Here is a 14,403-nt window from a genome sequence, read left to right as displayed (position 1 = left end):
TATGAAATTTATACAGATTATTATTATTATTTGTATTCTTAGTTTCTATTCTTACTTTATTTTTAATTCTTAGTTTTTATTTTTTAACCCAATCAAGAAAAATATCAATATTTAATAAAGTAAGATTACTGCTTCATTAAATATAGCGATGATATGGTTCCATTATAAGGGAAACGTTTCAGTTCTGAGTAAATACAACAATTCGTTCATTGACATTCTTATTTTTGGCTCATGGCTATACATTCTTACGTATTATTGGTCTAATAAATATATTAAATTAATAAAGTTTGAGTAATAAAGATGGAAATACGTTTTATTCATTGACCTCTACGGGATGAAAAGGTAATTACGCCTATGACATAAAAATGCTCTATCACACGAAGAATATGGATAATAATGTATTAATTATTATTGTTTTATTATTCCAAACATGAATTCCATATTAACGTTCTGATAGTAATTGTGTGGATATTACTGCTTGCTATGGTACGCTGTGATATTATAGGTGAGGAAAATTACCAGATTTGGTATACATTAGGGAATGAAGACTTCAAGCTAAATACTGGAATCTAAATTCAAGACATTCTTGAAAGTTGCAAGAAGAAAAATCCGCTATCCCGACGCCCCAGAAGGTAATAATACTATGATTTCTGAGTAATAAAGGACTGTGTCAATTACATCTGAATTTCCACCAATGACAACCACGACTGCAGAGGACGATGATCCTATGATGCCAAGGTGAATTGTGTTATCACATTTTTATCAAGTTCCAATGGTTTCTTGTTGTGAATTCCCTTGCTCGGACTTCTGAGCCGGAGCTCCCTCTGGTGGTTACTGGAAGTAGTGAAGCTGGCCAGTTTGATGGAAGTTTGCCACCTGACAACAATGATTGGGAATCTGGGATTACTGGCTGGGAGCATATAAGTGGGCAGGCTTCCCTTGGTGGTTGCTGATTTCCTCCTTGTTCATTTTCAGTTTTTCTGTCTCCTGCCTGATCTGCATGGTTCAGTTAAGTGATTCTTTTGCTAATCCTTTGCATCTAATCTGGTTGTGCCTTTTTTTTGCTTTCTGCTTTGTTGCGAGGGTTCAGCGTACTACCTGTGGGGGCAACGCTGGGCCCCGCTCCATATGTTACAGCTTGTGTCAGTTTGTTCAGTCCCGTTATATTAGTGTCTTTTGATTTGCTTCCAGTTCACACCAGAGTGCTGATCTAGCGGGGCTGAGGTCGTGTTGCCTCAGGTTTTTTGTATATCAGATGTGTTGGATTTTTTAGGGTTTTTGCGTGATTGCAGACAGTATCTTTTTTGTCCTGTCCTATCTAGACAGTTTGGGCCCCACCATTTGCTCAGTCTATTTTCTGCCTACGTTTGTGTCTCATCTTGTCTCACCGACAATACGTTTGGGGGCTATCTATTCCTTTGGGGATCTTCTCCGGGGCAGTTTAGATTTCACCTTTCTTGCGTTAGGCTTTGTTAGTTCTCCGGTTGTTTCGAAGCGTCTAGGGCATCGTAGGCACGCTCCACGGCTACTGCTAGTTGTGTTGTGAGGATCAGGGGTCTGCAATCCATTGAGTTACCAACCTCTCTGGTTTCCTGGTGGCCTAGCCTGTTCCTGTCATCCTCCTCGGTGACCCGTTCATAACAGTTTCCTATCACCTGCAAAGCTTCAATGTAAGCTGGTGAATAATAAGGTAATTGTCAGGAAGCTACAACCCTGACATGTGTCCTGTGCATTAGGACTAAGGACCAGTTATGGTGCAGGGAAGAGTCAAGGTAACCCTTGCTGTGCTGACAAAAGACCTCTCACCTGTTCCAAAACCAGTGAGGATGACATGGAAGATTCCAGAAATATCCAAGACGATTCCATGTACGACCAGGTGTGTCCAGGTGACACTGCACAGATATTAAAGCTACATTTCATCTATGGACTTTGCTTTCTTATCAACATTTGAATTTATGGACTTTGATTGACACATGACACATGATTTCTACAATATCTACATGCTATAATTTATTTCAAGGGAATTATCAGCTACAGACCAATAAAGAATCAAGAATAAGATGGGAAGACTTCAAGATGAAGACCAGATGACATCAGATGATGAGGACCGGACCTGAGTAGCCTCCATTTAGGTTTGGAAAGTATAATTTTACATTTTATATGGATATTGGTGATGGCGACCAGAACATGAATTCACATCATTGTGTTACTGAGTACGTATAACAGCATCTGATGATATTATTATTATTAACATTAAATTATTTTGCCAAAGAAGAAAAAAAAAAAGAAAGATCTTATTATGATGAACTTATTTATTATGAGGTTCCAATTAATGTCTGTCACCTTCAAAAGGGGAATTGTGAAATATTAATTATTGGTTACTGATTTATCCTTATCCCCAGTTCTGTACTGAGCACTTTGCCCGGTGGAAGAGCTGACATTACATGTGTTATTTCTGTATGTTTAGCTCAGGGTAGATGGTAGCACCATATACCGAGAACACGTGCTATGGGGGACGTATATGACCACATGACCCACAGGAAAGGGGGCACTTACTTTACACTGACACAAGATGGACACTAGGTTTTATTATGCTGGACAGCTGATATCCATGCTTTTGACAGAGACAGACGCAACCTACCTTTCAGGATCCCAGAAAAGATGGTGAACAAACTTTGATATGGACAATGTCTTTGCAACTATTTCATCTATTTTAGGTTTTGCTGCAATGATGCTTTTTAGTGGACAATCCAATAAACCACGACGTTTCTTTTATAAGAAGCATCGTGACATTTTCTTTAAAGTATCGCATCAGGTAAGAAGTCCTGAATAAATATACAAAATAAGTATATTTTACAGGTCTCCTGTCTGACCGCAATGACGACACTATACAAGTAGCCCCCAGTAATCTGGGTGGGGCCCCCTTTATTTCTCAGTTTACACAGAGATACAATGACTTTATAGAAGATCGTGGGCATAAAAGAGTTAACCTCGGCTGCAGTAAGACCCACCCGAGCCATTAGCAGGGTCTTCACGGTGGTCACTCCCAGTCATGGGGATCCACGGTGAGGAGGGTCAGAGGTCGTCTCCGCTGTGGAGAATCCCTTTAAGATTTCTCTACTTTCTGATTTGTCTTCAGTGAATTTTCAGAATAATCCTCTGATTTACTGAACATATTCAGCGTTTTGCCCCCCCGCCCTGTCTCCTGTCTGGTGACCTGCAGGGATTGGGGGGTCTAATCACACGAGCCGGACCGGAGTCCAGCTATACGAGAGCCGGACTGGAAATCCTCCAGAAAACTGGAAGCACCAGAGCTGTGCAGGGTGAGCAGGGGCCACCCGGTGCCCACTGGCCCCGACTACCCCCCCATGTACATAAAGGGGCCCATCAGCACATCCCAAAGAATCATGTCACCACGCCTGCATGATGACCTCACTAATCCTCACCCAGGGGCTCAGACGCCCCCAGGATGCCCTCGGGTGAACCCCGGGACTACAGTAATGCCCTCACCCAGGAATCAGTTCAGGGTAAGGCCATTATGCTCCTCCAAAGCCAGATCTCCACTAGGAAACCTTTATGTTAGAGGTGGCACGCTTATACATCATTTTATGACTTATACTCTAGTCACACATAGAGCTGCAGTCAGCTTTATTAATATTTTCTCTGCTGCCCCCTGGTAGTCAGTGCTTGTATGTCACATTCTGATGTGAAATGTATATTAAATGGAAATAGGAGGCTTATCTAAAGAAGAATATAATGCTGTCTGCAGGGAATGCAGGGCAAGAGTTAGAAGAGCTAAAGCCAGTAATGAAGTGAGGCTTGCAAGGGAGACCAAAAGTCGTAAAAAAGGATTTGGGTTTATGTCAAAAGCAAAAGAAAAGTCAAAGATGCTATAGGATTTTTACAGGATGAAAAGCGTGAAGTGGTCAAAAATGATGTTGAGAAGCAGAACTTTTACATTCCTGTTTTGCATCTGTGTGCTCTAAGAACAACTGATCTTCACGGTGCCAGCAAAGGAATAAAATAATTCACACTCTATAAAGAGAGAGATGGTGAGGGAACTCTGAGCTAATTTACATGAATTTACATCTCCTGGTCCAGATGAATTACATCCTAGGGTACTGAAAGAGCTAGCAAAGGAAAGTGCAGAACCACTAGCCGGAATCTTTAAACAATCCTGGAGAACAGGAGAAGTCCCAAAAGATTTAAGAAGGGCAAATGTTGTCCCCATCTTCAAAAAAAGAAAGGCAATGAAGCCAGGAAATTATAGGCCAGTGAGCCTTACTTCTATACCAGGAAATTACAGACCAGTGATCCTTACTTCTATGTTAGGACAGATCTGTGAACAAGTTATTACACAGCATGTATGCAAGTACCTGGATGAAAATACAGTAATTAACTAGAGCCAGCATGCGTTTGTACCAAATAAGTCATGCCAGACTAATGTCCTATGATGAAATCACTGACTGGGTGGATCAGGGAAATGTGGTAGATATAGTATATCTCAACTTCAGCACAGCATTTCATAAAGTATCTCATACTATCCTTATTGAAAAAATGACCAAGTATGGGATTGATAAGGTTATGGGTAGGTACATTCTTAACTGACTTAGTGATCAAACTAAAAGAGAGGTAATAAATGGTTGCACATCCAATTGGAAAAGTGTTTCAAGTGGGGTACCACAAGGATCTGTCCTGGCCCCAGTATTGATCAACATTTTTAGAAATGATCTAGATAAGGGAACAGAAGGTAAACTAATCAAATTTGCAGACGATGTAAAGCTAGGAGCCATAGCAAAAACACTAGAGAAGACAGAGAAAGGATTCAGAAGGATCTAAATAAGCTTGAACAATGTGCAGCAACTAATAGAATGGGATTTAACGAAGAAATGCAAGATTGTACATCTGGGCAAGAAAAATTAAAATTACATCTACAAAATTGGAGGAACAGAACTAAGCAACAGCATGTGTGAAAAAGACTTGGGTATACTAACAGATCACAGACTGAATACGAGTCACCAGTGTGATGCAGCAGCAAAAAAGGCAAATGCAATTCTAGGATGCATTAAGAGAAGCATACAGTCTAGATCACGTGAAGTCATTATTTCCCTCTACTCCTCCTTGATGAGGCCTCATCTGGATACTGGGTCCAGTTCTGGGCCCCACATTGTAAAAAAGACATTGAAAAACTGGAGCAAGTTCAGAGCAGAACTACCAGGATGGTGAGTGGACTGCAAAGTATGTCCTACGAGCAAAGGTTAAAGGATCTGGGAATGTTTAGCTGCAAAAGGGAAGACTGAGAGGAGAATTAATAGCTGTCTACAAATATCTCAAAGGCTGTCACATTGTAGAAGGGTCATCATTATTCTCATTCGTACATGGAAACACGAGAAGCAATGGAATGAAACTGAAAGTGAGAAAATACAGACAGACATCTGTCTGAGATGGTTTAGTGAGTCCTGCATTGAGCAGGGGTTGGATACGATGACCCCGGAGGTCCCTTCCAACTCTTAACATTATAGGATTTTAGGATGTGAAGCATTGTAGGAGATGCAATGTTTTTACCATTCATAAAAAAACCTCCCCATCTCCTAAGATGCATTGCACACTATTGTATTGAGGCTTGCCCTACTTTGGGTTCCCTCTCTGTTTGGTGCTCAGCAGACGACGCAGGATTTTTTCTGCTCTTCTTCATATTCCAGGAGATATTCCGGGTAGATCTGATGCTTCTCGAACACCACAAAGATGGAGGGGCTGATGGTGTTGTCCACACAGGAGTCATAGTACTGCGAGCTGCTGCCGGGTCTCAGTGGTGGGCGCTTCATTTGGGGGTTTCCCGTTACGTAGTCTCCCACCAGCACGCGAGCTACGAACATCGCCCGGGTCCCGCTAGACGTCGGTGTGGAGTAGTTATGGGAGTACGAGGCGTCTCGGGCAAAGTAGCTTCCTATGGGGAGAATGACGACAGATTACAAGAAACTCCTGAGTGATGACGTCAGTAATATATCACACATGATGGAAAGGTGAGGCTGTCAGGACATGCTGGGAGTTGGGGTTGTACAAGGTTGGAGAGCCGCAACTTGCATTTTACTGAGACGTGTTACAACTGGAAACATAGTGGTTCTCACCTGTTCCAGCTCCGGCACCAGACTTTGCTCCCTTCTCTTATGGCTCCCTTTGTCCGTGCCGGGTTATTCTGGTACCCTGGCAAGCATGTCTGATGTCATCACCCAAGACTTAATAAGGCCGGCTCAGGCGTCCATGTGTTGCCTGAGTATTCAGGATGGCATAGCATCTAGCTACCATGAGCTTCTGCAGATTAGCCTCATCTTCTCTAGACTCTAGCCAGATGGCTAATTATCCTCACGGCCACTCCTGGCGGCCTTCCTGCAACAAACAACTACTTCCTACTGCACGATATACGTCTCTGCTCTACCCTCCATCTTCATCTACCCCTTGTCTCTTTCCTAGCCCATCTGCCGTCTTGCATACCCTGCTGTCCGAGTCCTCTTTGATCCATGTGATGCTGCATCATCGCCTCAGGTCCGTGCTACTCACATTGCCCTGGGGCTTCACCAGTAGAGCCCATAACACAAAGTAACTAACCTGAAAAGCTTCCTCCGCACTGATACGTTATGACACTATGCAACAACATTCGTAAAGGGGACCTGCCTCCATTTAGCTGCAAGAGCCATGTGACTAGCTACAATGGTCAAGGTCGCCCTGGGTCATCTGCACCCCCCTACAGAAAAACAAACAGCCCCTAGGAACTGTGGCCCACCTTGCCCATACACGGTGCCATGCGTGCCACAGATGCGCCAGTCAAAATTCTGATTGCAGATTGAATCGATGTGCGTTCTCTCCGTTCCATGAAATGATCGGATTTCCTTCACGTCTCGTCCCTGATTTACTTTTTTCATCTGTTCCTTTTGCCTTAAAAGTAAAAAGCAAAATTACAAAACAGGGTCCCCCACCATAGTGAAGGAACAGGACCCCTATCTAAGGTCCTGCCACCCATAATTGAGAGGGGCATCCTGGTAGAGCGCCAGCTCTTAGCTACACCTCCCCTTCAGGAGCACATGTTAATTCCCCGCCAGATGTGAGGGTGAAGAGTGGACCTACCACTGGTACACCTGCCACAGAGATGGGTTCTGGAGACGCCACATCTTCTTCACCTCGTGCCCCCTGACCGTCTTGGAGAAGCTGCTGACAATTTCTAAGAACTCGCTGGATGTGTCCGAGACAAGAACTTTCTACAGAGGATAGAAGAAGATACGTGACCCCTCCTGTCCATTGTCCTCCAGTCACACGTCATAGGGGCTCCGCACATTACCTTACAGCCGATCTCCGGCATGGCCTCAGGGTCCCAGGTCTTGGGGTAGATGTCACTGTTCATGGGAGATGTTCCTGATTTCAGGGGGGACTTAGCTGCTGCCGATCTTGTGCTGAAAGAATAAAAATAGTCAGCAGGAAGAATAACTTGGAGGCATGTGGTGTCGTGTGATGGGAATGTGTCTCACACGGAAAGTGCCACCATTAGTAAACCACAAAGCACATAACTCTGTGTACAACACAGCTCTGTATACCTATGTATCTATACATTCATGAGGAGTTTACCTTCCTCGCAGTAATTTCACATCGTCAAAGCTCAGATATTTCGGTCTCCTGCGCACGTCTTTCTCCGTCGTGTATATAATGTTCTTCTGCTTCATTTCTGAGACAGTAAAAAAAAGGTCAGTCATCCTCCCGTATCACTGTCAGCGTCATTGATGCCTGGAGAAACCTCCAGCAGATGTGGTTGGATCCTCAGTCACTGACTATAATCTCGGGGTACACGTGTGTCTATCTGGAGCCGCACATCGGTACCGCTGCCATTAATCGCGCCCGTACCTCGGAAGTTGATCTCATAGAGCTGGTTGCCGGCCATGAAAGGTATAACAGCGACTGGATCGGGGAGATACACGTTCTCCAGGTCTGACGACAATATGTTGGCGCTCACGTGTTTCATATTCTAAGAGGAAGAAATGTGAAAAATATAATTCCTTGAAGTTCTGCTCTCTAGCACTATCCCTACCCCATCTATCACATGGGGGACCGGGAGACCTCTTGGGCCCCTTCAGGGTCCAGATCCTGGGTGCTGTAACTCTCTCAGCTCATCCTACAGCTCCACCCCTGAGGATCGCCCATTATTAAGTGCCCACTTACAGACTGTCCATATTGTGTCCAGCTGCCATATTCATCCCTCCAGTACCACAGCCACTCAGTGGTCAGGACATATTCAGACGGCTTCACGACCGATGATACGGTGGAGAGACGACGAACGCGGTGCCCACCAGATCTCATGGTCAGAAAGTCAATCAGAGGAACCCTGCGAAGGAAAAGTGGGAACAGTTAGCAAGTGATTCTACATCGAGAACATGGTCTAAAGCAAGATGTCCGATGTCAGTGGCCATCATGTCTGGTCACTTATGTGGAGTTCCTCTTTAGCTGTTGTACATACACATATTATAATCTGACGCTCGGTTCTGGGTGACCCGTACCTGTCAACCTTTGGGTCACAGTAACTTTTCTCAATTTCCTCCATGTTGGGAACGTCTTCCCAGTCGGTTCCTTTGTGAATCTGCCAGCGGTACGGCAGGTAGTAATGCATGTCCGGGCAACGACCTGGGAATACAGGAGAACCGAGCGTTACCTGCACATCCAATTATCTAAGCCTAATTCTAGTTATCCCTCCCGGGAGTCAAATACCTCCTAATTTGCAGTATTTCCAAAGATTTGAGAGACAGATCTCCGGCACTTTGTCGGACTCCACTGAAGAAGCCAAGAAAACATCATAAATTGATGAACATGATGATATCATCAGTATTTCATGTCTTGGAAACTATCACCAATGTCATAACCAATCAAATAATATTTCAAGATGGTGCAATGGACATCAGTTATACCAGAAACCCAGGTAGGACCACTTTATGTGTTTTCAGAGACTCCACCCTGCACCCTCCATGTACTTACCCCTCTTTAGTGACATCTGGGGGTCAGAATATGTAGACTTTGTAGTCACTAAATCTTCTCGAACAGCTGCCCTCGATATTGGCTTATCATCAAGCACAGGCTGGTACTGGTGATTGGACTGGACTGGTTTTACATGAAGAACAGGTGGACCTTCTGTGGTAGAGTTTGCCAGTTTGGGATATGATGGAGGTGCGGCAGATGGGACAATGGAAGGACTTACTACTGGTGTAGCCACTGATTTAATGGTAGATACTGGTTGAGGGATTAATGGACTTGAGGTGATCACTGGTTTCTTCAAAGGCACAGGTGGATGTATCGTATGAGGATTAACTAATTTTTGTTGAGATGATGTCGGATCAGTGGAATTACTTTCTGAAGTGGTTGATGGTCTGAAGTTGGTCAAGTCAAGAAGGTTTGATGGGTTGGTAAAAGATGGACTTTTCATAGAAGAATCAGCTATTCTGTTTGGTCTCGAAGGTGGCACTGGCGTAACACTGGGTGGTTTAACCTTTGAGGGGGACACTGGATTATTATAGTCCACAACTAATGGACCTTTTGAAGGAAGATTAACAGGTTTTCCAGGAGTATTAAATGGACGTGTGGTGGTCACTGTTGTAATAGCTGGCTTCAGCTGAGGGACAGATGGGGTGGAAGCTGGAGTCAAAAGACCGACTGGGACTCCTGTGGATGAAACGAAATTATGGATTAATTGTGAAATTAGAAACATTTTTCTCAGCAGTAAATATTTGTGGAGACCCCACAGAGGACGTACCGGGCTGAGAAGAAGACACTTGAGAAGCTGGTGGTATAGTGGTTACGGTTGATGGTTGGTGGATGCCTATTGACATCAATGGTGGGATAATGGGGGAGATTCTGACCCCTGTGTGCAGCAATGAAGCCCCTCTTTCATCGGACTGGGCAGGTGGAGGACTAAACCAATCTTCCATTATCTTATCAACGTGACTTTTAGTAGATGCAGCCTCCTCATCATCATCTCCAGACCAGCTGAGATACCGCTCTCCATTCTCTGACATTGCTCGGCTGCTTGATCTTCCCCGGAAATTGGGCCCTAAAATTAATTGCAATATTACAAATATCTGAAAATCATTCAGCCTCATAATCGGGCTGTAGCGCAGGCAAATGTGATCCAACATGGAGTATCGAGAAGGGGTGAGGGTTCATGGAGAAGCTTTAATTAACGACTGGGGTTCCAAAAGGATCAAATATATGTTACCTTCTGCAAACTATAATACCAGTATATAAAGCTTCCACCAGAAATACGTAGGGCGCACCTGCTCTATCTCCTTGTCGGCCTCGGCTCTTGCTTCGTGTTTCATTCTGAGAATCGCCTTTCTTATGATTCCTGTGTCTTCCTCTTCCTCTGCCTCTTCCTCTCCATGCTGCAGGGTTTCCCTTCTCCCCACTCTTCTTTCCCAGTTCACTCAATGACTGGAGACGTTCACTGTGCTTCACCGTACAAAGCATCTGAAAGTTCTGTACAGAAACCTGAGACATACGAGAGCGGGCGAGTAACAGGTCAGCGCTGGACTCCAGGAGGTGATGAGAGCGATTACACTGCCGCCGATTACACTCTCCTCGTGTGAAAAAACCGCAAACATGAAGTCGAGAACAATTCTGACCGAGGTCACAAGTATCATGTAGATACTTCACACAAATCTGTAGGACAAGAGGACAAAAACATACATGGTTATATGTGGAAGACAGTATTATAGTAGTTATATTATTGTACATAGGGGCAGTATTATAGTAGTTATATTCTTGTACATGGGAGCAGTATTATAGTAGTTATATTCTTGTACATGGGAGCAGTATTATAGTAATTATATTCTTGTATTTGGGAGCAGTATTATAGTAGTTATATTCTTGTACATCGGAGCAGTATTATAATAGTTATATTCTTGTACATAGGGGGCAGTATTATAGTAGTTATATTCTTGTACATCGGAGCAGTATTATAATAGTTATATTATTGTACATAGGGACAGTATTATAGTAGTTATATTATTGTACATAGGGGGCAGCATTAAAGTAGTTATATTCTTGTACATAGGAGCAGTATTATAGTAGTTATATTCTTGTACATAGGGGCAGTATTATAGTAGTTATATTCTTGTACATAGGGGCAGCATTAAAGTAGTTATATTCTTGTACATAGGAGCAGTATTATAGTAGTTATATTCTTGTACATAGGAGCAGTATTATAGTAGTTATATTCTTGTACATAGGGGCAGTATTATAGTAGTTATTTATTCGGTCGTCCATGACAGCACCACCTGAGAGAGGGATCCGCCCTTCCTAGGAACAGGAAAACCTACAGATACAAAAAGGGCGGCACCTCTCCCACGCATCAGTTGGTTTCCTGTTCCTAACAAGGACAGAACTCCCTACAGATCGTCCGTCATGGATAACTGAATTCCCAGGCCAGCGGACCGACTCAGGTAGCGGGGGGTTCTCCTACCTCGGTCTCGCTGGGGGCTCTGGATGCGCCACGGTGGGTCCGGGTAGGATGTCCACGGCAGTGGTAAGAGCAGGCGGAGACAGGGTCCGGTGGGCGCCTTCTCTATGGGACCGGTGAGGTAAGCGGTGTCCCCGTGTCTCCTTTCCCCGGAGCGGTCCGTTCGGGCGAGCGCCGCCGGCGGTGTCCCACAAAGGGAGCGGACGGTTCCGAGCCGGCGGCGCAGTGCTAGCCCCTTGCCGCGCGTCCCCGCGGCCTCTGTCGCGCGGCGGAAGTGACGCGGCGGAGGGGGCGGGGCCTAGCGCCGAAACCGGAAGTCGGATGCCGGTCGACTTCCGGTTGTTGTGGACACGAGCCGATACGCGCCCGCCGCCTGAGGGGCAGGCCTGAAGGGGAGGGGGAGGATCGCGAGGCGGTCCAATGGGGGGCCCGAACACCGGACGGAGTTCCTGCTGATCCGGAGGGGAAGCCTTCTTAAGACAGAAGGCATTGCTGCTGAGGTGCTTCTGGAGGCCCAGCGATGGACACAACAGAAGCCCCCATGGACCCACAAGAGGTGCAGCCCGTGGCAAAGCACCCCAGTGACCAGCCTAAGGGGCGGAAGGAGGGACGTTCGAGTGGACAGAGCCACAGTAGTTCCTCTAGGCCAAAGGATCCTCCTGCAGCCCCCCATGATCCGGTACCTGTCCTCATCTGCAAGGGTAAGAGATCTGCGAGAATGTACCCTGATGCAGTGTCCCCTTATGTTTTTTGATTCTCAGGGGAAGAAGGCCACAGGGAAGCAGAAGCACAAGGAATGTGCCCTCTGTAGTTGCCCCTTACCAGATGGCCACCCTAAGAGATTGTGTCAGTCTTGCGTGAGACAGACGGTAGGGACGGAGATGAGGGGTAGAACTTGAGTGGAGTATCAGACTCTTACACTCTTCCCTATTTATGCAGGTAGCGGAAGAAGCTCCAAGCTTCGCTACAGACCTGAGGCAATTAATCAGGACTGAAATAAAAGCCCTATCAAAAGAAGATTCTTCTAAAAGAAGACGGGCTAGTGTTTCAGGCTCAGAATCTTCAGTCGGCCCTAGGAGGGAAGATATCTCCTCAGAGTCCTCGGCCTCCTCTTCTTCTTCCGAAGAGGATTCCAGCCGGTTCTGTTTTCCCTTGGACCAAATGGATAAATTGATTAAAACCATAAGGTCAACCATGGGGGTAGAAGAAAAAAAGACAGAACTGTCTGCTCAGGACATTATGTTCGGGGGTCTAGACCCCAGAAAGCAAAGGACTTTTCCATTAAACGAAAGAGTCCAAAGCCTGATAGACAGGGAGTGGAAAAAAACGGAAAAAAGGGGTTCTATGCCGTCTGCTTTCAAGCGAAGGTACCCCTTTGAGGACCCAATAGTAAGTCGATGGGATAAGGCCCCCAAGCTGGATGCAGCGGTAGCTAAGGCCTCCAAAAAGTCATCTATACCCTTCGACGATATGGCCTCCCTTAAAGACCCCCTAGATAAAAAGGCAGATTCCTTTTTAAAGGGCACATGGGAGATGTCAGCAGGCGCCCTAAGGCCAGCAATAGCAGCCACGTGCGCAGCCAGATCCATGATGGTTTGGCTGGATCAATTGGACTCCCAGCTAAAGGATGGGACCTCGCGAGCTTCCATCCGTAAGTCTCTTCCAATTATCCAGAATGCTGCTGCCTTTCTGGCAGATGCCTCGGCAGACTCTGTAAGAATGGCGGCCAGGTCTGCAAGTTTGTCTAATTCGGCCCGAAGAGCCCTCTGGTTAAAATGCTGGCCGGGGGATATCCAAGCTAGGTCCCGTCTCTGTTCTATCCCCTGTGAGGGTGAATACTTGTTCGGCCCCGTCCTAGACGAACTGTTAGAGAAAGCCGGGGATGAGAAAAAGAAATTTCCGAGTCTGCCGAATACATCCTGGAGACGTCCCCTTTCTAGGAAAGGGTATTCCCGCAGGAGGCAGGCCAGAGATCAGAACAGATGGGACAACAAGAAAACCAGAGGTACGGGCTTCATGTTCGGAGGAGGGGGGCGCCAAGAAGGTCCATCACGGGATAATAAGAAGCCGCCCCAATGACTAGTGGCTCCGGTAGGAGGAAGATTATCTGCCTTCTACCCGGCCTGGGCCAGAATCTCAAATAGCAGCTGGATACTGGGGGTGATAGCTACAGGACTGCACCTAGAGTTCTCCTGCGTTCCCCAAGATCGGTTCAGGGTAACTCCGCTCAAATCTTCCCCGCTAGAACAAGCTGCCCTGGAGACCGAGGTCCTCGAGCTACTGGACAAAAAAGTCCTGACGAGAGTTCCAGAGGAAGAGAGGGGGAAAGGCTTCTATTCCCCCCTGTTCTTGGTCCGTAAACCGGACGACTCATTTAGGGCTATATTTAACCTCAAAGCCCTCAATAAATTCCTGGTCGTACGTCCGTTTAAAATGGAAACAATTAACACCGCAATAAAAATGCTGTTTCAAAACTGCTTCATGGTGGTCCTAGATCTGAAAGACGCTTACTACCATATACCCATATGTCTAGCACACCAACCTTTCCTTAGACTGGCGGTTCAGTTGGAGGGGTCAATCCAGCACTTCCAGTACGCGGCCTTACCCTTCGGGGTGGCAGATGCGCCCCGAGTATTCACCAAAGTGATGGCAGAGGTGATGGCCCATCTGCGCGAGCTAAATATTCTAGTCGTTCCCTATCTAGATGACCTCCTTATAATAGGCAGTTCAGCCGAGCAGTGTTTAGAACAATTACAGAAAACAACGGCGGCTCTAGAGCGGTTGGGATGGCTACTTAATATCAAAAAATCCCGTTTGCAGCCATTAAAAATTCAACAATTTTTAGGCCTAACCCTAGATTCTAAAAAGCAGGAATGCCGTCTGCCCCCAGAGAAGCTGCTGCACCTGCATGGCCG

At 45.8% G+C, this 14,403-nt stretch overlaps 1 protein-coding gene across 1 annotated transcript in view; it reads right to left on the bottom strand.

Moving 5' to 3' along the window:
* Positions 1-292: 292 nt before the first annotated feature.
* Positions 293-14,403, bottom strand: part of LOC141048469 (zinc finger CCCH-type antiviral protein 1-like) — a 78,967-nt gene continuing 64,856 nt past the window's right edge. Inside the window, exons 5-16 of the mRNA XM_073544055.1 lie at positions 10,305-10,689; positions 9,785-10,081; positions 9,013-9,693; positions 8,749-8,811; positions 8,541-8,664; positions 8,206-8,368; positions 7,891-8,011; positions 7,618-7,714; positions 7,334-7,445; positions 7,123-7,253; positions 6,782-6,933; positions 293-5,947 (exon numbers count right to left, since the gene is read on the bottom strand). Coding sequence (XP_073400156.1) covers positions 5,658-5,947; positions 6,782-6,933; positions 7,123-7,253; positions 7,334-7,445; positions 7,618-7,714; positions 7,891-8,011; positions 8,206-8,368; positions 8,541-8,664; positions 8,749-8,811; positions 9,013-9,693; positions 9,785-10,081; positions 10,305-10,689 — 2,616 coding nt within the window. The 3' untranslated portion in view covers positions 293-5,657. The remainder of the gene's footprint in view (positions 5,948-6,781; positions 6,934-7,122; positions 7,254-7,333; positions 7,446-7,617; positions 7,715-7,890; positions 8,012-8,205; positions 8,369-8,540; positions 8,665-8,748; positions 8,812-9,012; positions 9,694-9,784; positions 10,082-10,304; positions 10,690-14,403) is intronic.

The sequence above is a fragment of the Dendrobates tinctorius genome, unplaced genomic scaffold, assembly GCF_039654945.1.
Source record: "Dendrobates tinctorius isolate UK_male_01 unplaced genomic scaffold, ASM3965494v1 ptg000136l, whole genome shotgun sequence".
In the NCBI taxonomy this organism is placed as follows: Eukaryota; Metazoa; Chordata; class Amphibia; order Anura; family Dendrobatidae; genus Dendrobates; species Dendrobates tinctorius.
Note: the sequence above shows the minus strand (reverse complement) of the source record. Positions and strands in the feature narration are given on the sequence as shown.